The sequence below is a fragment of the Cyrtonyx montezumae genome, unplaced genomic scaffold (assembly GCF_038088225.1).
Source record: "Cyrtonyx montezumae isolate F1298 unplaced genomic scaffold, pur_monq_1.0 scaffold_8, whole genome shotgun sequence".
NCBI lineage: Eukaryota > Metazoa > Chordata > Aves > Galliformes > Odontophoridae > Cyrtonyx > Cyrtonyx montezumae.
The window spans coordinates 12,625,853-12,651,960 of NW_027072089.1; the positions used below are offsets into that span (position 1 = coordinate 12,625,853).

The 26,108-nt window shown below is 39.7% G+C and overlaps 1 protein-coding gene across 3 annotated transcripts in view; it reads left to right on the forward strand.

Moving 5' to 3' along the window:
- The window catches only part of SAMD12 (sterile alpha motif domain containing 12), a 158,904-nt gene that overhangs the window by 14,387 nt on the left and 118,409 nt on the right, over positions 1-26,108 (forward strand). For all 3 annotated transcript variants that reach the window (XM_065753662.1, XM_065753664.1, XM_065753663.1), the window contains exon 2: positions 1,694-1,872. In XM_065753662.1, the coding sequence (XP_065609734.1) occupies positions 1,694-1,872 (179 nt within the window). The remainder of the gene's footprint in view (positions 1-1,693; positions 1,873-26,108) is intronic.

The window sequence follows — 26,108 nt, forward strand, 5'->3', positions numbered from 1 at the left end:
GGAAGACTATTTTGGAGTTGGCTTGTGAAACCAGGCTCTGTAACAGCTCTCAGTGAAGGAACTGCAAATGCCTGACCTGCTGGAATGAGGGAAAGATGGCAGGTATGAACATACATGCATGCTGCTGCCCATCCTTCATTTCCATGCTGTTAGGTTCCCTTAAAGTCACTCACAGTAAGAGTGGAATTTTGCTCCCTTATGATTTTTGCTGCAGTTTACTGGTTTTCTATTGGCCAGTGAAAGATTTTTCTCTCTTAGAAATAATGGCTGCAATTTGTAATAGAATGTTACGATTCTTTATTGTTTTCTATCACTGAATTACCCTTAATAATGATTCCTTGACTTGAAGGTAGGAGATATTTTGATCCTTAACTTACAGATGTAGTTTTTGTGATTCCTGTATAAATCTTTCACTGTTTACAAATAGGTGTCTGTTTCTGAAAAGCCTAGAGAGAAAAGGCAAATTTTTGATCCTTTGGGTTTCCTTTAATTCTGCACCAAGGAATTTCTATTGCTTAGTATTTTCAGTTAAGGCTCTAGAGTTTCAGTGGCAGGTATTCAAATGGTGCTGTAGTTGAAGGACCTTTTACGCTTTCTGAGGCTGCTGGAGCCTGTTGTCTCTGAGAGCCTTTTGGGGCTGGTGGTGTAGCTGCCAAAGCTGGCAGCCCTTGTTCCTTCCCCTGCTCTCCACCCTTTGCACCTAAGCCAAGCAAGAGTGAAAGGGCAGCCTTTATTTTGGCTTTACGTTGTTTTTTGGGTTTCTATTTGGTCTGTCAAAGATTGCACAACAGCGTGTGAGCAAAGCTCTTCTGTGTCTAGGGGAAGTTTGGGCTGTTAATTACCAACTGTGCTAGGAGTGGTACAGGAACAGAATACAACAGTCTGATACTTGCATGAAGGGGAAGTTGCCTTAGGATCTACACATCTTAAAATCTCTGTATGTGCCAAGAAAGCTAAGGATGCTCTTTATGCGAGTGCTGGAAGTGTGAAATTTCAGGCAGAAAACAATTAAGCTAACACTGTAGTTCTAAAAGTGCATTTCTATAGTATGGTTCACACTTTTTTTTTTTTTTTAATTTCCTCTGGCTACTTTCCTTATCCTGATGTCATTAGTCCACACCTCATTATATGCTCCTAGAAGGTGCATCCCTTGTGCTTGTTAGGATGGTGTAGGTGGTGATTTGCAGCAGTACAAAGTGCTGAAGGGGAGATAATCAGCTGGGTAAGTCATTACTCTATGCGGAGAAGGACTTTCAGACTTGCTGTGCACAGCTTACTTGACCCACATTGTTTGGAACCATGAATGTTGTAGTTAATAGAAAATGTAATAGAAAAACTTCTTTGCCTAGAAAAGAGGAAAAAGGTATAACTGAAAGATGTAGGACAATATATTGCTTGTACTTATTAGTAAAAGCTTTAAGCTGAGAGTCTCAGACTCTCATTACTGCTGCCAGTAGGGTATAGAGTGACACAGAGGCCTGCATAGAATAGGCTTATACAGTGCTACATTCCCTCTCATTTTCTTCCTCAAATATCTCACCCTGGATCTGTATCAAGCTACAGACAGTTCTTTTGGTGTTGTTTGACATAACTCTGTTCCCATATGGCATTTCCCAGTACTTAGTAATAACTGTTTGCAACATTAGGATTCTTCTTTCCTAAGCAATGTTTTCTCTGTCATATTTTTTCCCAGCTATCCATTGCAATCTGAATCCAAATGGTATTGATCACCCTGTCCCCACAGAAGGTATTAATCTGCAACTTGAAGGTGAGGGAGCTGAATCCCCCTCTGCCAAGAACAGCAGTGCTCCAAAAGGTCCTGAATCAAAAGAGACTCCCAAGAGGCAACAAGCAGAGTCAGAAATATCTAAGGTAGGTACGACTGGATCCATATATTTTAATTAGTCTTTAATAATCCATGCATTTTGAAGTCCTAACGGCTTAAAAAGTGTTTGTCATTCTATTGAAGAAGTACAAAGGTACAAAAATGAGCATAAGTGCTACAAAAAGGAGGTATTCCAATTCTGCTGTTTCTTGTTGGAAGTGCAGGTGAATGTGTGCACTCCTGGCACTTTAGGTATAGGACAATAATTTGTCACATTAGATATACTAATATACATTACTTGTACTAGTTTGAAATATGTAAAAGAATATTTGAAAAAAAACCCCAAACAAACCCTGGGTCAAGATCCTTTAAAAGCCAAATTCTTTTCTTTGACCTTGCAAGGTCTTGTGAGGAGGAGGGAAGAGGATTTCTGCAGAATGGAAAGCCTCATTTTTATTTATTTATTTATTTTTACTGCATCTGACACTTTGGAAGTTAGTAGAGCAAATAAAATATTCATGTATTTGTCTCTTTTATTTTTTTAAAGGCCTTTTTTAAGGTTAGGCACAGTAACAATTAATTCAATGTCTGAACAAAAACAAGAGTATTCCCTACTATCATCGGTTTAGTAAGTCTTACAAATATGTATACAATTGTGATGCTTTATTCTAAAAGGTAAGTACGATGTTAAATGTTTTGAGCATTACCCTTAAAAATTGATATGAATTCTACACTGATATTTATCTAAAATGTTTAATTATGAGTACATCTTAAACTCATTTCATTCTGTCTTTGTCATTGAACTAGATCCAGTTTGAGCTAGAATAGAACAAAATCTCCCATTGGACTTGATCCTTGTGGGTCCTTCCCGACTCAGGTTATTCAACATTCTATGAAGATCACTGCTTTTTGTAGTCTGTTTTGTGTCCAGTTATTAAGCATGCAACTGATTTCTCTTGAGCCCTTGGCAAACTTGTTTGTGTCACGTTAATTCAAATTGTTCGTGTGGTATTAAGACCACCAAATTTTGGATGTCCTTTGAGGCAAAGTTCAGCTAAAATGCATCTACCCAGCCATTTGTGGACTCTGCTTTGTTTCAACCTCATCAGATGCAAGCCTACCTTGAATTGAAGACTTAGGTATGTTTAATTTGGAGGAAATCTTAAAAGCTTGAACATGAACAAACTTAGTGGTTCTGTAGGTCTTCCAGTTGAGAACAGACTCATAGCTGTCATGGAACACAGACAGATTAAGCTCATCTTTGCTTACAGAAGGCTTGTGCTAGTGGAAAATCAGAATGAGGTGTATTGGTGATTTAATATAATGGAATCTTTTTCTACTGTGTGAGATGTACCTGTTGGATTGATGAATAGAAAACCATTTCCAAGACTCTGTGCTGAAGGTAGCCTGGGGAAGAGGGGAAGCATGCTCAGCGTGGTAAAGTCAGCCATTAGCTTCCTACATCTGATTGCAGTAGCTTCTGTAGAAAGAGTGGGGCATGCTTCAGATTTACCAAAAAACAACTGTCCAACAAAATAACCCCACCCTAAACTAAATATTTTGCTTAACAGAATAAGCTTGGCATAATAGCATCAATCTAATCAAGTGAGCTGCTTTTTTTCATCTGTTAGTAACTTGGTGGTTTTTCATGTCTAGTATTAATTTAGTTATATTTCTCATCTGAATTTATATGTTGCTGCTAGAGGTGGCATGTATTCTCTTTCTTATTCTCCTTAAATTTCAAAATAATGTCGTTTTATCCTCTAAAACGAAAATATGTAATTGGAATTGTAACTTGTTTGGCTTTGGGATTCCAAGTAATCTGTCTTTATGATATTTGATACATGCAGTCATATCTGTACAGTGGAAGGATGAGAGGAAAGAGGAAAGTTTGGTAAATGAGATGTAAAACAAATGGATCTGTCCAAATATTTCCTCATTGTGCAGCTATTTTTTTTAAAGAAGTTTTCTTTGCAATCTTGTGCATTCAGGTAATATTAACACATGCACTGCATCCACAGCAGGGAGACTTACATCACACTGCTTTGTGCAGTGCACTGAATGCCATTTAGGATTCTGTATAGAACATCTCTGCTTTCAGCTGTCTCATTTATTTTCATTGGAACCAATTCCAGCTCTTTAAACCACTGGCAATTCCAGGGTTTTGCTGTCCGAAGGAACAAGCAGAATCTCCTTTCTAATGGAGCACGTCCTTCTTTTTCTGTCTTCAGATATGAACTTGGGGAACAGCAATAACTCATGAGCTGCAGATGAGTGTTAAGTTCTATTTATGTTGCTGCCACATTGCAAACAGGGAAGTATGAGTATTTGTTTCTAAATTTGGGATGCTGGCAGCTGAAAATGTAGTATCAGCAAAGGAGCACTCATTTAGAAGCTCCAAATGAGTATGGAATCTAATTTTCATAGAGTGAGGTGCATTTTAAAAAGGAAAATGGACTAATGATCTCAGTTTTCCTCAGACTATGCTAACGAACCATCTTGTTACATTTAACAAATACAAGCAAGTCCAAAAAAGTCTATAGTTGCTTATATCTAAGTGATGTTCATGATACATTGATGCTTTATAAGTATATATATGTATATTTATCTGTACGCAATTTAACTAGAACTTGTTTCGTCTAAACTCTATTGTGTGTGTTTTCTGAGATTCTCTGTTTTATAAAGATACTACTTCTGATTCCTTTGTGTGGTCAGTTAGGTTCTAATTTGTTGTGATTTATTTTTACAAGAGCCCCACTGTAGTCCCAAAGGCCTGCCTCATTGTGTTTATACAGCAGTGACTATATATGATGCTGAAAGTTTTACCACGCTTCTCAAACAGAGGCTTTAACAGAGGAAGCCTTTCCAAACCAGATTCAAAACTTAATCTGTAGCACAAAATGCTCTACTAAAGCTGGTTGCATGGTGTACCCATAAAGTGCTATTCATTGCAAGCATGAGACCCCAGTCTGATCTGTTGCTTATTAGAATTTATTTATATTGTAGATGATATATTGTGTCCAGTTCTGATCTCTCTGGTATGAAAAGGTAAGGGAACTCTATCTAAGGAGTGGGAGGCAAAGGGATGAGGCTGGACTCTTCTCAGCAGTATGTGTTATAGGATGAGGGGAAATGGCCACGAACTGAAGCATAGGAAGTTCTTCGCAAATGTGCATGAGAACTTCTTCCCAGTTCAGTGATGTAGCAGTGGCACAGCTGCACAGAGAGGTGGTGGAGTCTCCTTCTCTGGAGATGTTCAAGACCCACCTGGATGCCTACCTGTGCAACCTGGGCTAGGGAGCTGCTTTGGCAGGGGGTTGGACTCGATGATCTCTGGAGGTCCCTTCCAACCCCTACAATTCTGTGATGAGTGAATAAGTCATAAGTAAGTTTATAATGGATTCAGGGAGTTCTGTTTCTTAAGTAAGGTGCTTATATCTGATTTGTCTTGTTTTGTGGGAGCGTCAGTAGCAAATAATGGAAGTTTTATAGTGGCAGTCACTGCTGTTAGATGTTTGTGTCAGTAATGGCAGATTTTTATCTGAATTAGAGATGAATTAACATTCCTTTGAAATGTTCATGAAAACTCTGTAAGGAAGGTGGTAGATGAAGAGAGGCGTCTTGCCTCGTCTCTTGTTGATGACTACTGTATTGCCTCCAGCAGAGGATACTTTTTGCTGCAGTGTGCGTAGCTGAGTGTTTCTTTGGATTGCTTTTGCTTTCTTAAAAAGTAGTCTTTTCCTAGTGACACCAAACAGCACTGGAGGACTGACTACACTCACTAGCAAGAGCATTTATTGCTGCCTGCTGGGCCCTGATCAGGATGGTTGTGAGTAAAAACAGCTGTTTTGACCTCATACAATCATAGAATGGCTTTGGTTGAAAGAGACCTTGAAGACCTTCCAGTTCCATCCCCCTGCCATGGGCAGGGTTGCTACAAACCAGATCAAGCTGCCCAGGGCCCCATCCAAACTCACCGTAAATATCTTCAGGGATGGAACATCCTCAGCTTCTTTGGGCAGCCCGTGCCAACATCTCACCACCCTCTGAGTGAGAAATTTTCCCTAACATCTAGCCAACATCTTCCCTCTTTTAGTTTGAAACCACTCTTCTCTTGTCCTGTTACAGCCTTCTGGAGAGCTCAGCACTGCCACAGGCATGCTTTGGATCTATGTCTGGGAAAGTGTCCCAGCAGAGGCTATAAGGATTCTGAGTGAAGGTGGTGGTAACTTCTTTTCAGAAATACAAAGATATTGTGTTACTGTCCCCACTCTTCTGAAACATTTTGGTGGCCATAAGATACATGAGCAAGAACCCAGACTTGGGCTAACTGAAGCTGACAAATGCTTCTCCTGGGAAGGTGAAGGTTCAGACTGATCCTGCCTGGTCTGTTCCCTTCTGTTAGGTTTTGCTTTAAAATTGTGCAGCTTGGGGGAAGGGTGTCTGAATTGCAAACCTGTAATCATATTCCAATGCAGGTGCAGGCCCTGAATGCTGAAATATTACTCTACTGACAGCAAGTTTGCTTTTCTAGTTGTATTTTCTAGAGAAATAGGTAACAGACCACTGGTGGTCTAAAGGTACTACACTAAAAACCACTTCCTAATATTAAGCACATAGCATGAGTATTGTTTTTATATTTAATTTTTATCATTTTTTAATTTAACTTTTTTTTCCTCATCTCCTCTCTTTGAAATAACAACAAAGCACATAGAGCATGGGGTCTTTTATAGGACTAGCAAAAATAGCAGCAGAACCTGAGTGCACAGTATGTCTCAAGTAGTTTTATGCCCATTAAAATAATATTAGACAATTGAAGTAATTATTCTTCAGGGCAATAAGCCTTTCTAATGTCTTGTTCTGTGACTATTAGTAACACACAATGATTATCATACTTGCTTCACCCTTCATTTTCAGTGGACTTTTTCTGTCGTGTTTTGCATAATTAGATCTTGTGCTTTGAGGTGCTGAAATTTTTGATGTCTGCAAACCTCCTTCTTTCTCACCTTATCATTTATGATTCTGACCTCTGTATGATGTCTCAAAGGGATGCAGAGTTCTAATTCTGTCCCAAGCAGTGAAATTGAAGCACTGGGTTACTTTCTGCATTACAGGCAACTGAGGCTATTTAGTTTTGGTTTTATTCCTCACTGGAGGGAGTGAAGTGCTGGAGTAACCTCACCCATGTGGCAGAATTTAACTGGTTGGTTCAGAATTAAAACTGTAACCAGCCAGGAGAACAAGAAACATGTTTAGCTTTTTGGGGTCTTGTAAGTCAGCTTTTCTTGGGAGGACTAAGGCCTGATCTGAAGTCCAAGTGTATTTCAGTATAGAGTGCTTTTTCCCTGCTGTATCTTCCATTCTTGCCATGTGCTGATGTTTGTGGGTTTTTTTTTTTTTTGCAGCATGATTTCTGCATTCAGCATAGAAGATCTGTCTTCTCCTGATCGTCAGTGCCCTGACCACATACCTGGGGATTCTGAAATATCATATGCCCTGACAGTAGCTGCATATAAGTAGATCTTACCTGAGTTCCATTTGCTGTGCTCTAGCCAGGACTGTAAAGAAAAGAGGGACACCTCTCAGGACTGTTCTTTTTCTTCTCTTCTCAAGATAGGATTGTTCTACTGCTTTTTCTTTTTCTTCTTTCTCCTCATAGGAGTTCAAAATAACTAGCTCAGGCTAATACTTAGCTCTTCAGATGGCTCTAAGGAGAGTAGATGAAGTTTACTCAAAGAAGTTAAGACCACTATTTGAAGGGATCCTTTGCAAAGTTCATCTTTATGAGTGAGCTTTTTGATTATATCTACATCACTGATACTAGGAAGAGAAATTCCTGTTTTTCATAAGTTCATAAGTTCATAAGTTCATAAGGTTGGAAAGGACCTATAAGATCATCTAGTCCAACCATCCTCCTATCACTATCTCTACCCAACTACTAAATTAAGTCCTTTAGCACCTCATCTAAACGCTTCTTGAACAGCGCTAGGGATGGTGCCTCAACCACCTCCCTAGGCAGGCCATTCCAGTGCCTGACCACTCTTTCAGAAAAGAAATGCTTCCTCAGGTCTAATCTAAATCAACCCTCTTCTGATTGGACTTTTATCAAAAAGTCAACAATGAAAACATTTTCAATACGTACATGAGCACAGCGTGTGCATGTGAAGGAAGGCAAGGTGTTGACTGTGGAAAATGGTGCAGCCCATGACTCTGCTGTGGGCTAGGGTGGTACAAACCCACAGCAAAATGGGGACTCCTGCCCCAGGGAGCAAATGTGTGCATGTGTAGGTTAGGCAAGAGCAGATAGTTACAAGATACAGGCTGCAGTGTGTGCTTAAGGAAAGAAATGTAGACTGTTTAGGCTCCTATTGTCCTGAGAAAGCTATCAGTGTGAAATTTGTGTTCTTTCCTGTTAATGCTAATGTGAAAAGGAGCAGCAGTGCAGTAGGTGTTAGCAAACGTAAGCAGTAAAAAGCTGTGGTAGCACTCTAGAAATAAGTGAGATGCTTAACACTATGGACACATGTAGACACAAATTCGTTTAAAAATGCTTCTCTTTGTTGAAAGAGAAATACAGATAAAAAGCTGGAGCAGCTTTTAGAGAAAAAAGCAATTCCATGCAGCATGTGGATGCATAATGTACTTATACTACCTGTTCTACTGCATGCCTTGTTCTGAAGCTGCTCCACAATGCAATCCAACACCTCTGCTTTCACTTTGAAGCTACTTTTGTGGATTCATGGACATTGCTTCAAAAATAAATCAAAAATAAGTATTTTAATGACACAGCTGCCTTGATGGGGAAGAAACAATACAGAATTGCCCTTTAAAGAAAATAATAGAATTCTAATTAGAAGGATTACAAAGTGTATTATAGAACCAATTTAGCGTTTAAAATAGGAAAGCGGTTTAATGCTTCACTGCTGGCACTGTGGGTTCTGCAAATAGTGCATCTCATCTGAGCTGTAACAATAATTTCATTTATCTGCCACATGTGTTTGCTGGATGCTTCTGACAAAACTGATTAGCAGTTCCTGTAGTCCACCATTCTCTCTACAAGTCAGAATTTCTTTTCTTTACCGTTTCAAATGACATAATTGCTTGGCACTGCAAGTAAAATGTGTCACAGTCATAAAAGGGGCGTGTAGATGTAATAGCCTTGATAATGTCTGAAGGGCATTTCTTGTGTTATCAACCTGTCAAGCTTTCACTCAGTGCAGAGGTGTGCTAACGATGGAAGTGATTTCATTAAGAGGCTGGAGAAGAGTGGCTGGGGGCAGAATGGAGTCAGTCTTCTCTCAGATACAGTGAGTGGGATAGAGCTTGTTGATGATGAGGGCAACGTAAATTAAGTGCCTGTGTATAAGTGAGGTGTCTAAGCTCCTGCTGTGTTTGCTGAAGATCTAGTCAACACACTTGGAGGATCAAAGAGGAGGTTTAAGTTTGACCTGAACACAAGTCAGCTGAGGCTGCCTGTACTTCATGGATTACATTGAGACTAGGATGCCAAAATTCACATATCAGTTCTGTCCTCAACCTGGCCAGCCAGCCCTTCTGGTTGTTATTAAAATGGCTACTAACATCTTAGAGAGGCGAAATGTTGTATGAGGAGTCTGTTTTAAAAATTGCTCTTACCTCAAAAACTATACACTGAATACTTAGTCATGCTCGTGTGCCTGGTCTGTTCCACGATCAGCATGGTCTTCCAGCAATCAAATGCTGCCTAAGCTGGAAAATCATCTTTCCTTTGGCTTAAATGGAAAATTATCCTGTTATTCCCTCGAAGTAAAATTATTGATCTGTCTCAGTTTTTCCAACTGCGGAAAGATGATAATTAGGATAAGTTAAAACTGTGGTTTCAGTAGAAAGCTGAGCTTTGGAATAAATCTGCTACCAGTCTTTTCTCGTGTATGCATACACGTATGACTGCTTTTCCAAAAGCTTTGACATATGTGCATGAAGTGTGGAAAATACTGAAGAGGCTGGGCTGCAGTGGGATAATAAATGTAGTATGTTGTTTGCATGTTCTCCTTCTTGTATGCTGGATCAGATTCTTCAGCTGCTTTCCATGGCAGGTGATGGTGATGGCTTCCACTGGTGCTTTGTCTGCAGTTAAAAGAGGGGTTCACATAGGACAGTGCTCCACTGTATTTAGGGTCTGTAGTCCCTGTAAAAATGCTGATAGTAACAGCGTCTGAGATCAGGAAGACTGCAGACACAAGTTCTTACTGGAACAGGTTGCCCAGAGAGGCTGTGGATGCCCCATCCCTGGAGGCATTCAAGGCAAGGCTGGATGTGGCTCTGGGAAGCCTGGTCTAGTGGTTGGTGACCCTGTCCATGGCAGGGGGGTTGAAACTAGATGATCTTTGAGGTTATTTTCAACCCAGGCCATTCTATGATTTTAGCCATTTCTGAATGTAGATGCTGCTCAGAAATGCTTCTATTTTATCTCTGGTCTACAGTCAGCTGCAGATTAGTGCACTACTATTGTGCCACTTCAGGAAGTGGAAAAACAACTCCAAGCGTTAAAGCAGCAATGTTTGGTGATGCTATGTATTATTAGTTGGACAGACCAGAAGTAAGTAGATTTTAATGTTTAATGACAGATAATTTTTCCCTTTTACCTGCTAATTTATTTATTTTTATTTTTTTACCTGCTGCTTGGTAAGTAGCATGGAATTCATTGCCTCTGATGCCATGATGTGAAACCCAGACACTGCTTCCATCTAGGCATGGCTTTACCTGCCTTTCTACCACCTTCAGCTCATCTGGATCAGGGCTTCTAGTTCTGTGAGGGTACCTTTGTCCTGGCATTAACTACTTAGGAAATTTGCAGGGCTAGTCTAAAACTAATAATTATGTGCAAGTATGGTGGACTCTGAAACTATTCAGTTTGCGGTGGGAGAAGAGGGAAAGGGAGAGCAGTGCAGCAGCATGTTTCTGTGAATTTTGGAAGTGTCAGTGTTACTGTGCAGCTGAAGCCTTCAGCACTTGGAAAAGACAGATGCTGCTGTGGATCAGAAGCAGGATCAAACCTCAACAGTTATTTCTCTTTAAGAGGTTATAGAATATGAATCCAATTCCTTCAAGAAATCTCATGGGTTAAGAAAAGAAATGATTACCTTTTGTTTTTAGGCTATTTACTTATTTCAGCTTTTGAACAGTATCTTTTTCTACTCGTGCTAATTTGTGATGTTTTTTCTATTCTCTTAGGTATACTAGCTGTCATCTTTGGTCTGCTAGCTCTGTGGGACCATATTCAGTGACACATGGCCACTTCTTGGCTGCATTTTGTTTTCACCTCCCCTGCCAAACCAATCCTTTTTACTGATAGAGCCTGTATAATTTCTTCTGATCTATGTCCACCTATGGGACTGCTTCTGGAGAAGGCCTTGAGTGTTACTGCAGGAGCAGTTCTCTAGGCAACGTAAGCCTGTGTAAAGTGGTATCTGAAGAGGTACATGAATTCAGAGGGAATTGCTGATGTTTAGATTTGGAGAGGAACTACAGAAGAGTGCAACGTTTTAAAGGGAGAAATGGTGATAAGAGTTCAGGAGATAACAGGTGAAGTCTTTTGAGCTGCAGGAGTACTAAGATATCTCCATCTGATTTCAATTGGTGTTGTAAAGGGATTCGTCTTAGAGTCAACCTTTCTTAAGGATTATAAAATAAGACCAGATCCACCTGCATGACAGTGGTGTGATTTCAGAGGTTACAACAAAGTTGCCACTTGCATTTTGGGGCAGTTACTCTTTAATTCTTATGTCGAAAATCTTACCTTCCTTCTCCAAACATCTCCACAAAGAGTTCTCTAGGACCAGAGTTAACTATGACCAATTAAAAGAGATGTAGTATTTGCTCTTGCTTTGCAAACTGTAGGCTGAAAGGAGAGATGCTGATCCTAGCTCCTGAAGTGGAGTGCAGTGCTGTCAGAGTCCTGATTCAGATTGAGTAACCATCAGAATCTGCTCAGGGCTTCCTAGCAGTCTGACTGAGTTTGCAGCAAAGACTCAGCATGGGTTCTGGGAGACAGCCGTGGCCTTTTTATTACTCATAGCAACTAACAGATGTGGTCTTTCAACCCTTGCAACCTCAAGCTGTACTAGCAGAAGCAGCAGTGAGTTACTAGGGAGAGGGAGCTTAGGTTGTAGCAAGCTGTTACGTTGACCATTTTTCATAACAAAAACGTTGAATTTCTAGCTTACCTAGAGGTTATAGCTATGTAGCAGTCATGAACACCTTTTGAAGTAACATAACAATTCTTCCATCTCCTTTACCCCCTAATTCCTCACCTAGAGTTCATAGATACTACTGGTAGAGGCTGTTCTCAAAAGATATATTTGATAGAGTGAATATTTCTAACTTTCAGTGTCCAGGAATTAATATTGTGATGATGCCATTCTAGGGTTAAATGTGTCCTTGACATGTGTATCTAAATGTAGAAAACCTTCAGCTCTGATGAGCAAGTGCAGTTACTACACATCTTGAGGCCTTTTTTTCTATCCTTTACATACAGCATCTCATAAGTGAGTATTATGTTCTGCCTATTTTCCTTTTTTCTCTAATGTCTCTAAGTGCATCCATCAACTGCTAATGACTTTTCTGACCTAGATGTGCTCTACATTTTTGCCTTTTTTTACCTTGCTTTAAACAAAAGCATGACAATAGAGTCTGTGTCTAATGGTTTTAGAACTACTATTAATTCATCTTTCATTCAAGGCTGATTGCTTTCAATCTTAGCAGTGTGCTTTAAATTGCCAAGGATTTTCTGAATGTGCTTTCATTAAGAAAAGGTAGATGTGATTGAACTTCAGCATGCTTTTTTTGATGCACTATCTTTTCTGTAAATACAGCCAGTGTATAAGTTTGATTATTTTAACTAATCTCATTGTCCCTTATCCATTTTCCTATAGCTAAGTACTAGGGGAGAGTAGTACGAAGTGGGAAACCTCAGTGAGAAAGAGCAATGAGAGGAATGGGAAGAGGAGTGGGTCTGACTGCTCGAACTGTGCTGCTGTTCCATGGAGCATGTGGGCTGTCTTGAGAATGGTGAGCAGGTGAACAGGTTAAATGGCACAGAAGAGACAAGGCAAGTGAGACAGAAAATGTGAAAAGTACTATACACTGCTAGGAGAAAGCTGAGTTCTTTAAAAGCTAGATCATCTGGAAGCCTCATGTGGTGCCTTGAAGAACTGTCTGCTCCTGTCAAAATGCTGTCTGTCAGTAGATGGTGCTCTTTATATCAGCTATTTACTCATGCTCCTTATGCTTGGCTGTGTTTTTGTGTAAAAGTCTGGTAACATTCCTTAACAGTTAATTTCTCTGAATTCTGATGTCTTGGAGATCAGGAAACTTGGAGGCTTTGGCAGGACTGCCAAAACAGGAAAGGAAAGAAAAAAAAAGTTACTAGATTACTTTGAAGCACCTTCTACCCTTGGATTTTTTTTCAAACTTCTTTTGCTTGAGAATGTGTATTGTTTAGAACTTCAACAAATAAAGAAGTTTCCAGCAGGAAAACCTTGAACAAACACTATGGATTGGAGAATGTGTAGTAGGCTAATGCAGTTCTGCATCTGACCTGTGAGGCACTGCAATAGTGTGGCTTAGCATGAAATGGCAAAGCAGAAACCTGAGGGATGGGATACCATTCAGAGTGACTTAAGACAAGTTTGAACAGTGGGCCTAGGAGAACCTCATGAAGTTCAACACAGCCAAGTGTGTGAGTACTTGCACCTGGGTTGCGGCAGCTCCCAATATCAGTATAAGCTGGGGGAAGGAAGAGTAATACAGTGTAGCTCAGCCAAGAAGGACCTGGGGTTTCCAGTGGCTGTCAAGCTGGGCATGAGCCAGCAATGTGCCCTCACAGCCTGGAAAGCCAACTGCATCCTGGGATGCATCAAAAGAATCATGGCTAGCATGGCAAGGGAGATGATCCTGCCCTTCTGCTCTGGTGAGGCCTCACCTGGAGTACTGTGTTCAGATGTGGAGTCATCAGTGTGCCCGCAGGAGGGCTGCAAAAATGGTCCACAGGATGGGACACCTCTCCTACAAGGACAGACTGAGAGAGCTGGGGCTGTTCAGTCTGGGGTAGAGAGAGCTCTGGGAGGCCTGATTAGTGTCTGTTCAGTAGCTAAAGGGGGGCTGTAGGAAAGAAGGTGACAGACTAACAAAATCTGTGGGTCAAGGGGAAATAATTTCAAAGTAAGATGGGAAATTTAGATTTGCTACTGGGAAGATTTTTTTTTTTTTTTTTTTTTTTACAGTAAGGGTGCCCAGAGAGGTGATGTCTCTGTCCCTGGAGGCATTCAAGGTCTTGCTGGATGGGGTGCTGAGTACCCTGACCCAGCTGCAGATGTCTCTGTTCATTGCAGGTGATTTAGATTAGATGTCCTTTAATAGTTCCTTCCAACTCAAATGATTGCATGTTTTGACAAGTCCTCTGCAGTTCTAAAATTCTCTTTTGCATATCAAATTTGCAATTTTACCTGCTGTTTCTGGATAGATATGAACTAGCTTGGTTTTAAATGTAATGCTTCTTAGAAAGGACTTAAATGAATCAGTACGATTGGGAGTTTTACCTGGAGTCATTTATTCATCTGTAGTTGGATGGGTATAAAAAGCTGCATGAAAATGATTGCCTTATTAATGTGATTGAAGTATTATTGGACCTGCCTGCATTTTTCATTATTCAGAAAATATGCCAGCTCTGGAGGAAAAAAAAAAAATTAAACATGTTAATTTTGCAAAGATATCACTTGCTGAAGGCTGCTGTTGAGATGAAAGCCCCAATCCAGGCAGCAGAACAGCATGGCAGACCTGAAGTGGAATTTGAGATGTTGAAAGTTACTTAAGTCTTTATGCAGTGCTCTGTGTGTAGAACAGCAGCTACTTAACCAAAGGGTATGTTTTAACTTTACCCCTGGAGTGTAGCTTGAATTCCTTGCTGTTCACTGCTCTACTGTGTTCTTCTCCCTACTAACAAAAACTGAATGATTAGCGTGAATTTCTTGTGTAAACTTAAACTGCAAGCAAATGACCCAAGAACAAGAAGTCAATTGTGTTCCTTTCAGAAATGCAATTAGAATATTGTTTGTTCTTATTCTGGGCTAGTTTTTCCAGCACATTTATTCAGATGTCCCCTCACATCTCTTTCTAGGAAGGATACATATTGCATGTACTGGACACATGTTTGCAGTTGAATACTCCTTGCGTTACTGAATTTACCTTCTTGCAGCCTTTCCATCACACTCATCTCCTTAAGACCTACATTCCTTACCCTGAGGTCTGGCAAACGTAGCATTTACAATCAGTCACCTTTATCTTGAAAACCTCAGCTGTGTGTTTCTAGGGACATCTCACAGCTGCCTGCCTCAGAAGGGCATTGCTGGCAAATTTGGGGCTAGATTTACAAAGCAGCCTGGGTACCTGCACTGCTCTTGGGGAAAATCCCATCCCATGTATAGCTTGATCTAGGAGATAAGTTCAGCACAGCCTTATTGCCCTTTGCCTTTCCATTGTTATCCTTTTATCTCTTCTTGAATCTGATCTGCCAAATCCCATGTATGTAGGCTTTGTAGCAGAGACTCTTGAGCAGAGACAGCAATACTGGCACATTCCTCTGTTTCCTTTTAGGATAAGGACAAGCCTGTAACCTTTCTTTTGCTGTGGCATTCATTTGCCTGACAGGAAGAAATGCTTCCTGTAAGGAAGGGGAGCTGTCTCCCTTTGGCCTGGGTTGGCCTTTGTGTGCATGGGTCTCGTGCTGTGCGTGTTCTTGTTGGCTGACTTGGGCAGCTTCCTAGCCAGAGGGGCTGGCCTTCGTGAATCTGTTTGGATGGTGTTTGCTTTCATAATAAAGGAGATAAAAGGGCATTGTAAAGATTAAGCTCTTTCTTCTGAATATAGAACTTCTTAGTGATGATAAGAGAAAATAGGAATTCCCTCATTAGGGAGCAAACACTATTTTTTTCAAAAGTAATTAGCGAGAAATTAAATTGATGTCAAAAGTGCCCTGCATGCTTTGAAAAATAAGTAATGTATGTGCCTGCTAGATATTTATTTAAGTTGAGAAATCTGTTGTGACCTTCAGCACAGACATTGTAATACCAGTGCATGAGTCAGATGGTGGGGCTGATCTGCCTCCTATCAACACTCACCTCCTTCCTTTGCTGGGAGTGTCCCTGAGAAGCAAGAGGTTGACCTGTCAGCTGAAGCTTGGGGAACTTAGTTATGCTCATGTACCTGTCTGTCCTATAAAGCTGTTCTGCTCAAAATGCATTTGGCTCAAGAGAATGCAGTTAAGAGTCAACTGGCAAAGAGATTCAGAAAAGTTTGATTGCCGTTGGGGTGTAAAATGCTTTGGCTGCTTCTCTTGCCTTCTGCATATGAATGAGCCTATCCATAAAGACTGAAAGTTGGCATGGTAAGGTTATTCTACTTCATACAGTACAATCCTCTTAATTGGCGCATCTGCTGGAAGCAAAGGTGCCAAAAATGTGATTCACTCAGAAGGAGTAAACCTTGTAAGAGAGCAACTAGTCATTATTTAATAGGGATTAAGATCCTCTCAGGATGTTTAATGTTCTCCTTGTACAAATGTGCTGTCTCTGAGTTAATGACAGAGCTAACCTCACTACCTGTTAATGTTGAAGTAGCAATTTGCTTTATAGCTCTCTTCATTTGGAAATGCTTCTCTGTATCTTTAAGATCAGAATTTTCACCTCTGACATACAGCATGTAATAGAAAGAAATACAGAGCTACTCCCCAAACAATAGGTCATGGCATGTCAAGTACTGACTCTGAAAAATACCAGAATTAAAGATGGAAGGATCTAGATGTGGTCTGTGCTAAACAGCTTTGTTGTCAGAGTAACTCCACCAGCAAATCCCAATAATAATAATAAAAAAAAAGTCTTCCAGCATCGCTGGATGAAAACCAGCTCCTAGGGCCAAGCATATTGCTTTGGCAAAACTAGTGTTCTGCCACAGGTGTGTTTTTATTTAAGTATGTCACCAGAAAGCACTGCTTTTTAGTCCAAATATCTGTAATGTTTCAGAACTTTAGAAAGATTTATGCTTTTTTTTTACTAGATTTACCTGAAATCTTAGGGAAAAGAGGGTACTGCTCTGTAAAATCTTTTTCATGAAATAGACCAATTTGTATTAGAGTAACATTCCTTAGCAGAGACCTTAATTTTATTAGCCTTAGAAAATGCTACCATTAAGTTACACTTCGTAATTTCGAATTGCCACGTTTCAGTTCATATCCATGTTGGTATGGATAATGTGAATGTGAAACAGGTACGCTTAGAAGTCACGGTCTCACAGTCTTGTCTAACTCGTTTCATTTCAAGGCAGTCTGTTTTTAATTCCTTTTGCTACCTATTGGTAGCTATTTCTGGAAATAAGTGGCTGAGGAACTGCAGATAAGGCATCACCTAAATGTATATTGTGCGTGAGCATTCCTGTGATCTACAGAAGAAATGAAAGCTGACCAATTTCTTTTAACACTTACTGAATTTGCAAGTATAAAGTCAAAACTTTGCTCTTTTCAGATCTTTACGTTTAACTTTTTTTTCCTGTTTTCTTTATAGTTTTTTAATTAAAGAGCAACAAGATTCCAGCGTATCACTGTTAACTGCTGTGCATATTAAACATCTTTGCAATGCTTTGGCTGGTGGATTTTCTTACTGCTCCAGGCTGTATTTTAGCTAAGTTCTTCTGTACCACTATCCTAAAATAATGTTGTGAGAAATTCCAAGGAAGCAAATTGAACTACTTGGATGCCTTGTATTTATTTTAATGGAGTTGTTAACAAGCAGTCTCACTTAGTTTGACCTTGGATGCACCTGTCTGGGATGCAACTTGCTGAGGTGTCAGGGCTGGTTTCCAAAAAGAAAGTGTGAATGGAGACACCTTTGTAACGATCAGTTTTATAGTATAGGTAGATCTGGGGAATGTTTTCTTTCTTATTCAGTATTCAGAAAGAATTTTTTGACAAATAGTAAATTTCCCCAGAAGCGGAATTGCAGTTGTGCTGGCAGTACTTCAGCATCTTGGAAAAAGGGGGGCTACATTTCATCTCTGTCTTCAGTTACTCGTAAACTCCTGTTCCCCTTCCTACTTCAGCTTGGGTGGGCTTGAAGTTACAGCTTTCACCACAATGGGTTGGTCTTCTTTGCCTCCTGTGGGGCTGAGCAGAGTATTTGATGGTGAAGGCCCATGCTGTAGACCTCCTTCACAGTGGGTGAAGTGTTCAGTCCTAAAGAGAGGGTATAAGATGAGCAGCCTGCAAGTTGAGTGCCTCATCAAGGGTGAGCATCTCAGGTTTGATTCTCACTGTAGCAGAAATTTAGGCATTATAAAAGAGCATGTGCTTGTAATAAAGGTTGTTAATTACTTGCTGTTGTTGTTAATACTGGGCTGCTCGTTGAAGTTTTGTTTCTTATTTTACTCATTAAATTGTAGAATGTCTGGAGTTGGAAGGGATGCATAAATAGCCCTCTCAAATAATAGTAGCTGGAGAAGTTAGAAGGAATATTTTGTAATGGTTTGGGGCATGCTCCCAGGACACCTGCTTTGTGAACAGAAATGCTGCCAACACTGTGCAGGATCTGGGGAGTAGGTTTCTGTATGGAAGAGCGGAAGGGCTTATATTTACTTTATGAAGCTTGTAATCACTGATGCAAGATAGCAAAGGATAAGGCTGAGAGTGTGACAGGGACTATGTGGTTTGAATTGTCTCAGGAAGGAGGAAGAGAATCAAAGCCACATCAAAAAAGCATGAAACAACCGTTATGTTCTGTGAGGTAAAAATCCCCACCTGATACAGCAGCTCCCTGTATCTTTGTCTTCCTCTGTAAATACCCAGAAGCAAGTATTTAATTTTTGGACTGAAATGGATCTTCTGCATTGAGTGAGATGGCTTGGCAAGCTAAAAATACCCAGTGTTTTTAGAGTAAGTTAATTTTAATATGTTACACTCCTTGATTTGGATTTGCTCATTGAATCCCGAAACTGAATGTTCTCCTGGTCCTGTTCGTGTTTTTGTTGTGTTGTTGGCCTGTCACTCTCAGTAGTGGTTCTCAAGATGTTCATATCAGAGTGAGGAGCTCTCTGTCTTCACCTTTCTCATCCTGACGTGTCAGCTCTTCGCAGTTTGCTGATAATACTGCTGCAGTTTATCTCGGTGCCAGTTGTGAGTCTCACTTTCAGGGTGCGATACCTCACTGAGAGAGAACTTGTATGGAAAAGGTACAGTTTAATTTATTCTTGCTTGTTTTGGTACTGTATTCTTCCCACTCAGGATAAATAGCCCATGCTGGTTTTTTTTAACAATGCACTTCATCCTTTCTTGTTGACAGTTACATTGTGATGGTTTAAGAGGGAGTTAGCTCCCTCTGCCTTGTTTTTACTTTACAGACCAATCTCATTGGTTTTCCTAATTTGTTTCCTTTTTCTGTTTGTAGTGCACAGAAGCTTGTGCCGTGGGTACTGACAGTAATGGACTGACTTGATCAGGGTGTTGCTTGAAAGGTTGATAAAACCTGTCTGTGATCAGGTGTTGGTGGCGCGTTGATCTGGGACCTTTCCCCACGTGCCAAGATGACCGCTTTTTTTAGGGACAACAATCCCCAGCAGTCTGTTATGAAGCCAGTTATTGGCTTTTCCCTTGGCCCTGTGAAAAGGCAAAGTGACTGTAGGTGAGGAGGAAGCAGTGGGATTCTTTAACATAGGAGGGAGGCCCCCATGAAAGTGCCTCTTTTCTTACATCTCCTTTTCCTCCAGGAAGCAAGAGGATAAGAATAGCTAATATTGTCTATAGGATCTTATCCCTTTCTCCTGCATCCTTCATGGCTTTCTCACAGGTTTTCAGTCTTTCCCCTACCTGCTCTTTCATAGAGAGAACTTATGAGCCAGCCCTCTTTCCCTTTGTGCTTGGGGCCTGCTGATGCCCACTTCTGCTGTTATTCTCCTCTTTTGCTCAGTCCCCACAGTGGCAGAGGTCTGTCCCTTCAGGGGCAATGATAACTCTGCAAGTCCAGTTTGTATCTACCTGAACTTCAAGTGTGTTTGACTTGCTCTAAGTTACTGGGGATGTAGTTTTGGATCCTCAGGCACATTGTCTGGGGTTCATGGTGCTACTGCAGGCATGGTAAACCGTCTGTGGAGTTACTTCTACCTTAAAACATAAAAATAAAACATCTCTCTATATTCTGACTGTGGATTTAGGAGAATCAGGCTGCCCAGGCAAGTGGTGGAGTCACCATCCCTGGAGGTTTTCAAGAAATGTGTATATGTGGTACTGAGGGACATGATTTAGTGGGCATGGTATGGTAGGTTGAAGGTTAGACTTGATGATCTTGGAGGTCTTTTCCAACCTTAATGGTTCTATGAATCAGATAGCATTATGGCTTTGCTCTGATCTGTCTGCAGATGGGTGTTGGTGAGTAATTCACTCTTATGTGCACTTGTAACCACCAGCCTTATCTTCTGTAGGATCCCAAATGTGTATGCTGATATCAGGCAGCATACTGTGTCTGGTCCATAGTGGGGAAGGGCTGCATGAAGGATCATATGCACATGAGTGATGGGGAATGGCTGAGGTGTGGTCTAGGTGCTGTTTCCAGGGACAGGCTTCTGAGCATCTGGCAGCCTAAATAGATGTGAGTTGGGATCTGTGTAGTGTCTGAGCTCTTGTCATTGTATGACATGCTCATGTGGTCACAGGTTAGGTCAGCCAGCTGTATTTTGGGTCTTGCTTTGTGAATCAAGCACATATAGTACAGCGCTGCAGTTATGAGAGACAAACTTGCAGTAGCTGACTGCATCTCTGGCAGATCTGGGAGGTTGGGTAGGACTCCCATGTCACTTCACTTCTCGTTCCAACAGGCCATGGCACGTTGATCAGTCATGGGTGTGTGACTTGGACAACAGCTGCTGTGCTCTGTCTGCTTTAATCCTTCCATGGGTGACACCAGCTATGGTTTAATTCTGGGTTAAATCTGAAGTTGATACAAAGTAAGCTTTTAAACCCTCTTTTAGTCTAAAGTGTATTTTAAAACGAAAAAGAAAAAAGTCATTGCAATTATTTACTGTACTGACATTGATTGCTTTGCCATGTTACCCAAGTAATAATTTACATTCTAACTCTTTGATTTTCTGATTCAATTTATTTAAAATATTTGGTTTTTTAAATCAGTATCTTTAAAAAAAATGCATTACAATATTTTCCATTTGTTATTTTTAAGCAAAAACCACACTTTCTTTGTTTGGCATGACCTTTTCTTCTTTCCATAACGTTAAGATTCTTAATAACACAGGCAGGAACCTGGCACAGCAGAGGTTCCAGTGCTTTATGGGTTGGCCACTCATTATTGCTATTTTCTTTGTTTTTTTTTGTTGTTGTTGTTAGGAAAGACTCCAAGTATGACTACCTGAGAAAATATATTTCTGAATTGAAGTGTTTTCTTCCCAAATTCTTCAGTACTTTAAGAATACGTATAAAACTACATTCATAACCCTTTATCATTTCATCTATTCTTTCCAAAACTGAAAACAGCTTTTATGTTAGACACTGGTTCTGAATTTTGTGTAGGTGGTTTAATATTTGTAAAGTAATTTAGAACATGTGAAAAAGATCCTTTTTTTCTTAGATTTAGGAATAAGACCCACACCTCTCCAAAAAAAAAAAAAAAAAAAAACCCACTATTTTGCAAGTCTTTGGCACTGCTGCTCCTGCTTCTTTGTGTCATAAACCATGAAGATGGTGCCATTTGTGTTGTAGCCTCAACAGCCTGAAAGATTTAACAGTAACTTATACAGCTTTTTGGAGCTGCAAAGCTTCAATTCACTGATGTATATATATATCTTTATCAAATACAGATAAAAATTCATTTTTCCAATTTTAAAATATTTCTTAGTTTGCTTGCAGAAGACATTTGTTTTGATATAACAAATATTTCCTTCTCAGCTCCCTGAGTAATGTGATCCCTTTTCTTTTTTCCCTTTCTCTGTGCCTCCCACCCATGTTTTTTTCTGATGCATTTTGATGTTTTCTGCCCAGCTGACTGTTACTCTGGGGTGACAGCCACCCAGCTCACTCTAAGAGGGATCACTGCTGCTTTGACTTCTTTTGATTTGAACTCTAACTACAGATCAGAGAGCAGCATGTGATGTATGCTGGAGCAGAATCTGCCTTAATACTTGGAGTGATGCCTCTTTTGCCAGTCTCTGTTTCTATGGAACTGATTATTTATTTTTTTAGGCATAAGTTGTGAGGTTTGACTTCAGAGAAATGTGTGTAAACATCTACTGACTTTGCTGATATGTCAGGAGCAGCATGTTCTGAAATTGGGTGTTAAAAATGGTGTTGGGCAGCATTCTTCTAGCAGACCTGTGGCCTTGTTTGAATGAAAACCCCCATTTCAGATGCCCTGGATTTTGTAATCCAAGTAGACTCATAAATGCAAATCCAAAAATTAATATTGGTTTGAGAAGCTCTTTATTAAAACAACAGAACATTGTATATAAAGTGTTTTTAAGAATGAGATTGAGTCCTCTGTCACTTAAAAAAAAATAAAAATACAGCAGCCTTTCTTTCTTTTCCTGAGTAAAATACCATAAATAAAAACAAATTCTGGTGAATAGATTGAGCTTAGATACTTGGCAGCCTTGGTAAACTGCACCTGTAAAGCTGAAGAGGTAACTTGTACGTCATTGTTCTGGAGGAGCAAGGCTTGGCTGCTGATGCTATTCCAAATGCTGAAATACACCCTGTAATAATTTACTGGCTACAACCTTGATTTATCTATTTATTCTTGAGCTAGGTACTGTATTCTCTGCATTGTGGAGCAAACAGAGCATAAAATTGTCATGCGTTTAATATGCTGATTCATTTCTTTTCTCTTGGGAGAGGCATTTTTATAACTTGAGATACACAGAAAAAAAACTGTGTTTAGGTAATTTGAAAGAGTTTGATGCAAAACCTTGAAGTTTTTCCTTCAAATATACAAGAATACTGAGAAGTGTGGTGCTTTTCCTGTTGGCCCAGGTTTTGGCTCAGTGCTCTGCAGGATTAAGACTATTAAAATACTGTCAGCATAGGGCAATTTTAGGATGTATTTGTTAGGAAAATGAAAGAGAAGGCTAGACCAAAGATTTTTTGGGCTTACTATTTGACTGAGCTGATAAATAGAAGTAAAATAAAAACATAATGTGTTTTCCAGCTGTCTAGGTAGTTTGTATCTAGTTAGTGGCAGGGGACCCATTTTGTAGGTGTGTTTATGATAAGGGTCATTTTCCTTCGTGTATGGGGAATTTTTTATTGTAAGAAATAGCTTTAGAACAGGGAAGAAACTAATAAATGAGTTCTGTGGGAGGGAAGTGTTTTGTTTTGTTTTTTTAATAACCTTACATCTAGAGCATCTGGCTGGAAAATATTTTGGGTGTGATGTTTGAAAACTGAAAGCAGCTACAGCGTAACTCTTGCTTTAAAATACTTACATTCCTCTAAGCAAGTCTGTGCTAATTATAACATTAAACATAAAGCTTGATTGTGCCAATATAACAATGTTCTTTTTGGAGTGGTAGTAAGTTAAGCCAGTTGTGTTTCAGTTATCATAATTCCGTATGCTGGACAGTGAAGAATTACGTGTATGTGTGTTGGGTGGTGATCTGTACAATGCATGACATAGTAGCTCTGCCATTTGGAACTGTCTTATATAGGCACAGAGAGCAGTGTTAAATTTGTAGTGCTGATGAACTTGTTTTTCAGTTATTTAACATGATGGTGTTTAAACATCTTAGGAGGAAAATAGCTACTGAACTGAAAACAACATCCTTATACTCAGACCAAACTTTATCACCACTTGTGTGCTTTCAGCTAGTAAATAGCTTGAGTCTGTAGCCAACTATGTATGTTTGCATGCAAATATTTGTAATTTCAGTATTATGATGTATTAAACATTATCAATTTAATTTTTAGGGACTGGCAGATTTTCCTCTTAAAAAATTTGTGTGCTTGAGAATTATCTTTAAGCAGCAGCTCATATAAAGATACACGTGTCTTGATCTTGTTAGGGAATTTCTGTGGAATCAGAGAGGCTGCTCCTATTGTTTGGCTATTTTTAGTTGTACTTTGATGTCTTTGTGAAGGAAACTCATTTATATATATATTTGTGTGTGTAATAAAAGTCAACTAACAGGTACCGTAATATTGGGCCCTTCATTGAAATTCAGCATCCTCTGACTCAAATCACAGTAACAAGTAGGCTAGGGAAGTTCAAAGAGGAGCCTTTGATCTCAGTAGCTGCACAAGGAGCAGTTACAGGGCACTCGCTCTTTATAATGAGGTTGTCCCTTCTCAAGATCTGTGAATGCCTGTAGCAGGTTGCTGTATGTTCATGAGGCTGAAGTGCTTCCCAGAAGGATTAGTAGTAAATCAAGCACTGTCCTGCTTACAGTGCGCTGTAAACACATCTAGCATTCTTCTCTAGAACCTTCTATAAGACCCCAGGAGCTGGGGGGATAGGTAATCTGTATGCTTAGCAAGGGAATAAAAATACTTTGAAAATGATTTTGTTCTGTAGACTCGGTTCTTTGACAAAATCATGAAGTAAATGGGTGCATTGGTATTCCCACTGACTTGCAAAGTCCAATGTTAGATGTTCATTGTGAAGAATAATGCATATTTGAATAAGATTATATGTATTTGTTAAGTCTCTTGGACAGACTGTTGAAAAAAACTATCTCTTTAGATGTATTAGTTCTTTAGTTTTGTTTTGCCTGCATTGATAAGAAGCTCTTAACTCCAGTAGCTAAAAAAAAAAAAAAAAAAGCTGAGTTGTTCAATTAAATGTGATGTTATGCATGTGTTAATACAATTGGCTTAATTTATGAATGTTCTGTGTGTGAATTGTTACTCTGCCCAGATAATCTGCTGAAAAGCTGATGTTACAGAAAAGTATTGAACAGCAGTGGTTGGGTTTTTTTTTTTGTTGTTGTTGTTGGTTTTTTTTTTTTGTAAGGAAGTGACTTTTTAGCAGAAACCTTGCTGACTTTGTAGAACAGCAGTTTTAGGACGATTAGATTAAAAATGAAGCGGAAAAGCTAGCAATGCCTGTAAACATTATTTTCACTTGGTCGAATGGCAGCTGAAGTGCTCAGTGTGTGACTGGACACCAGCTGCCCTTAAGCTCTTTTGTATTGAAGAATTTTTTGCGAGATCTCCTCTAATCATAGCTGAAGAATACACCTGAGGATACTCCTCGTCTTCTGCCTTGATTTCCTAACTGGAACACAAACATATCTTTCACTTGTGCACTTGAAGTCTCCAAAGCCCAGAGAGGTGGTGGAGTCTCCTTCTCTGGAGGCATTCCAGACCTGCTTGGTCACTCACCTGTGCAACCTGGGCTAGGGAGCTGCTTTGGCAGGGGGTTGGACTCGATGACTGCAACTATTGTTGGTGAAACAATTGAAAAAGGATGTTTGTTCCCTAAGCCAGGGTCTTAATTTCAAGCTGATTTCTTTCTGTTAGGACTCTATAGTTCTGTTATTGCTTTGCTGTGTGTAATCTGTACCTTTTATGACAACGTAAATTGCGCAGGTCTGGTGAAGAGCAAAAACAAGCTCAAGTGTTTGAGAGCTGATTGGTAAACTCAGTGTATTTGCTTAAAAACAAACTAACAAACAAAGGTGCATAGTCTGTATCTTTTTATGCCAAATATAGTATTGTTTTGAGCAAAACATCTCTTCAATATGTCTAGCTTAGCAGCAGTTGTACATAACAAATACATTTGGTACCATTAATAGCACCCAGTATTTCCAAGCTAACTTAAAATACAAGTTCATTAGAAAACTCAAGAAAAATGCCACCCTGCCTGGTTGTAATTGAGACAAAAGCTATAGAGAAGTGAAAGGAGTCCCAGTGGAGCTGGGAGAGGTCAGGACTTACAACATTTTGGCCAGTCCTTGCGTGATTCTCAGCAACAACTAAGTCTCGATTTGTGAATGTAAGGAATACTGACAAATTTGTGAGATTATTGCAATGAAAATAATGGGAAATGGAAGTACTGAAATTAGAACTTTCACGTTTCAAAAGCTAGTATTAGCCTTTTGAAACATTGACTTTCTGATGATTTTTGCAAAGCACATGGAAGAAGTTAGTCCTTTATGGTCAAAATTTTTCCAGAAAGCGTTTAACTGTTTCTCAAGGAAGATATAGTATATATAATATATTCTTGTGATGCAAGGAACATAGATGCAGTGCCTGCTACTGTTATTA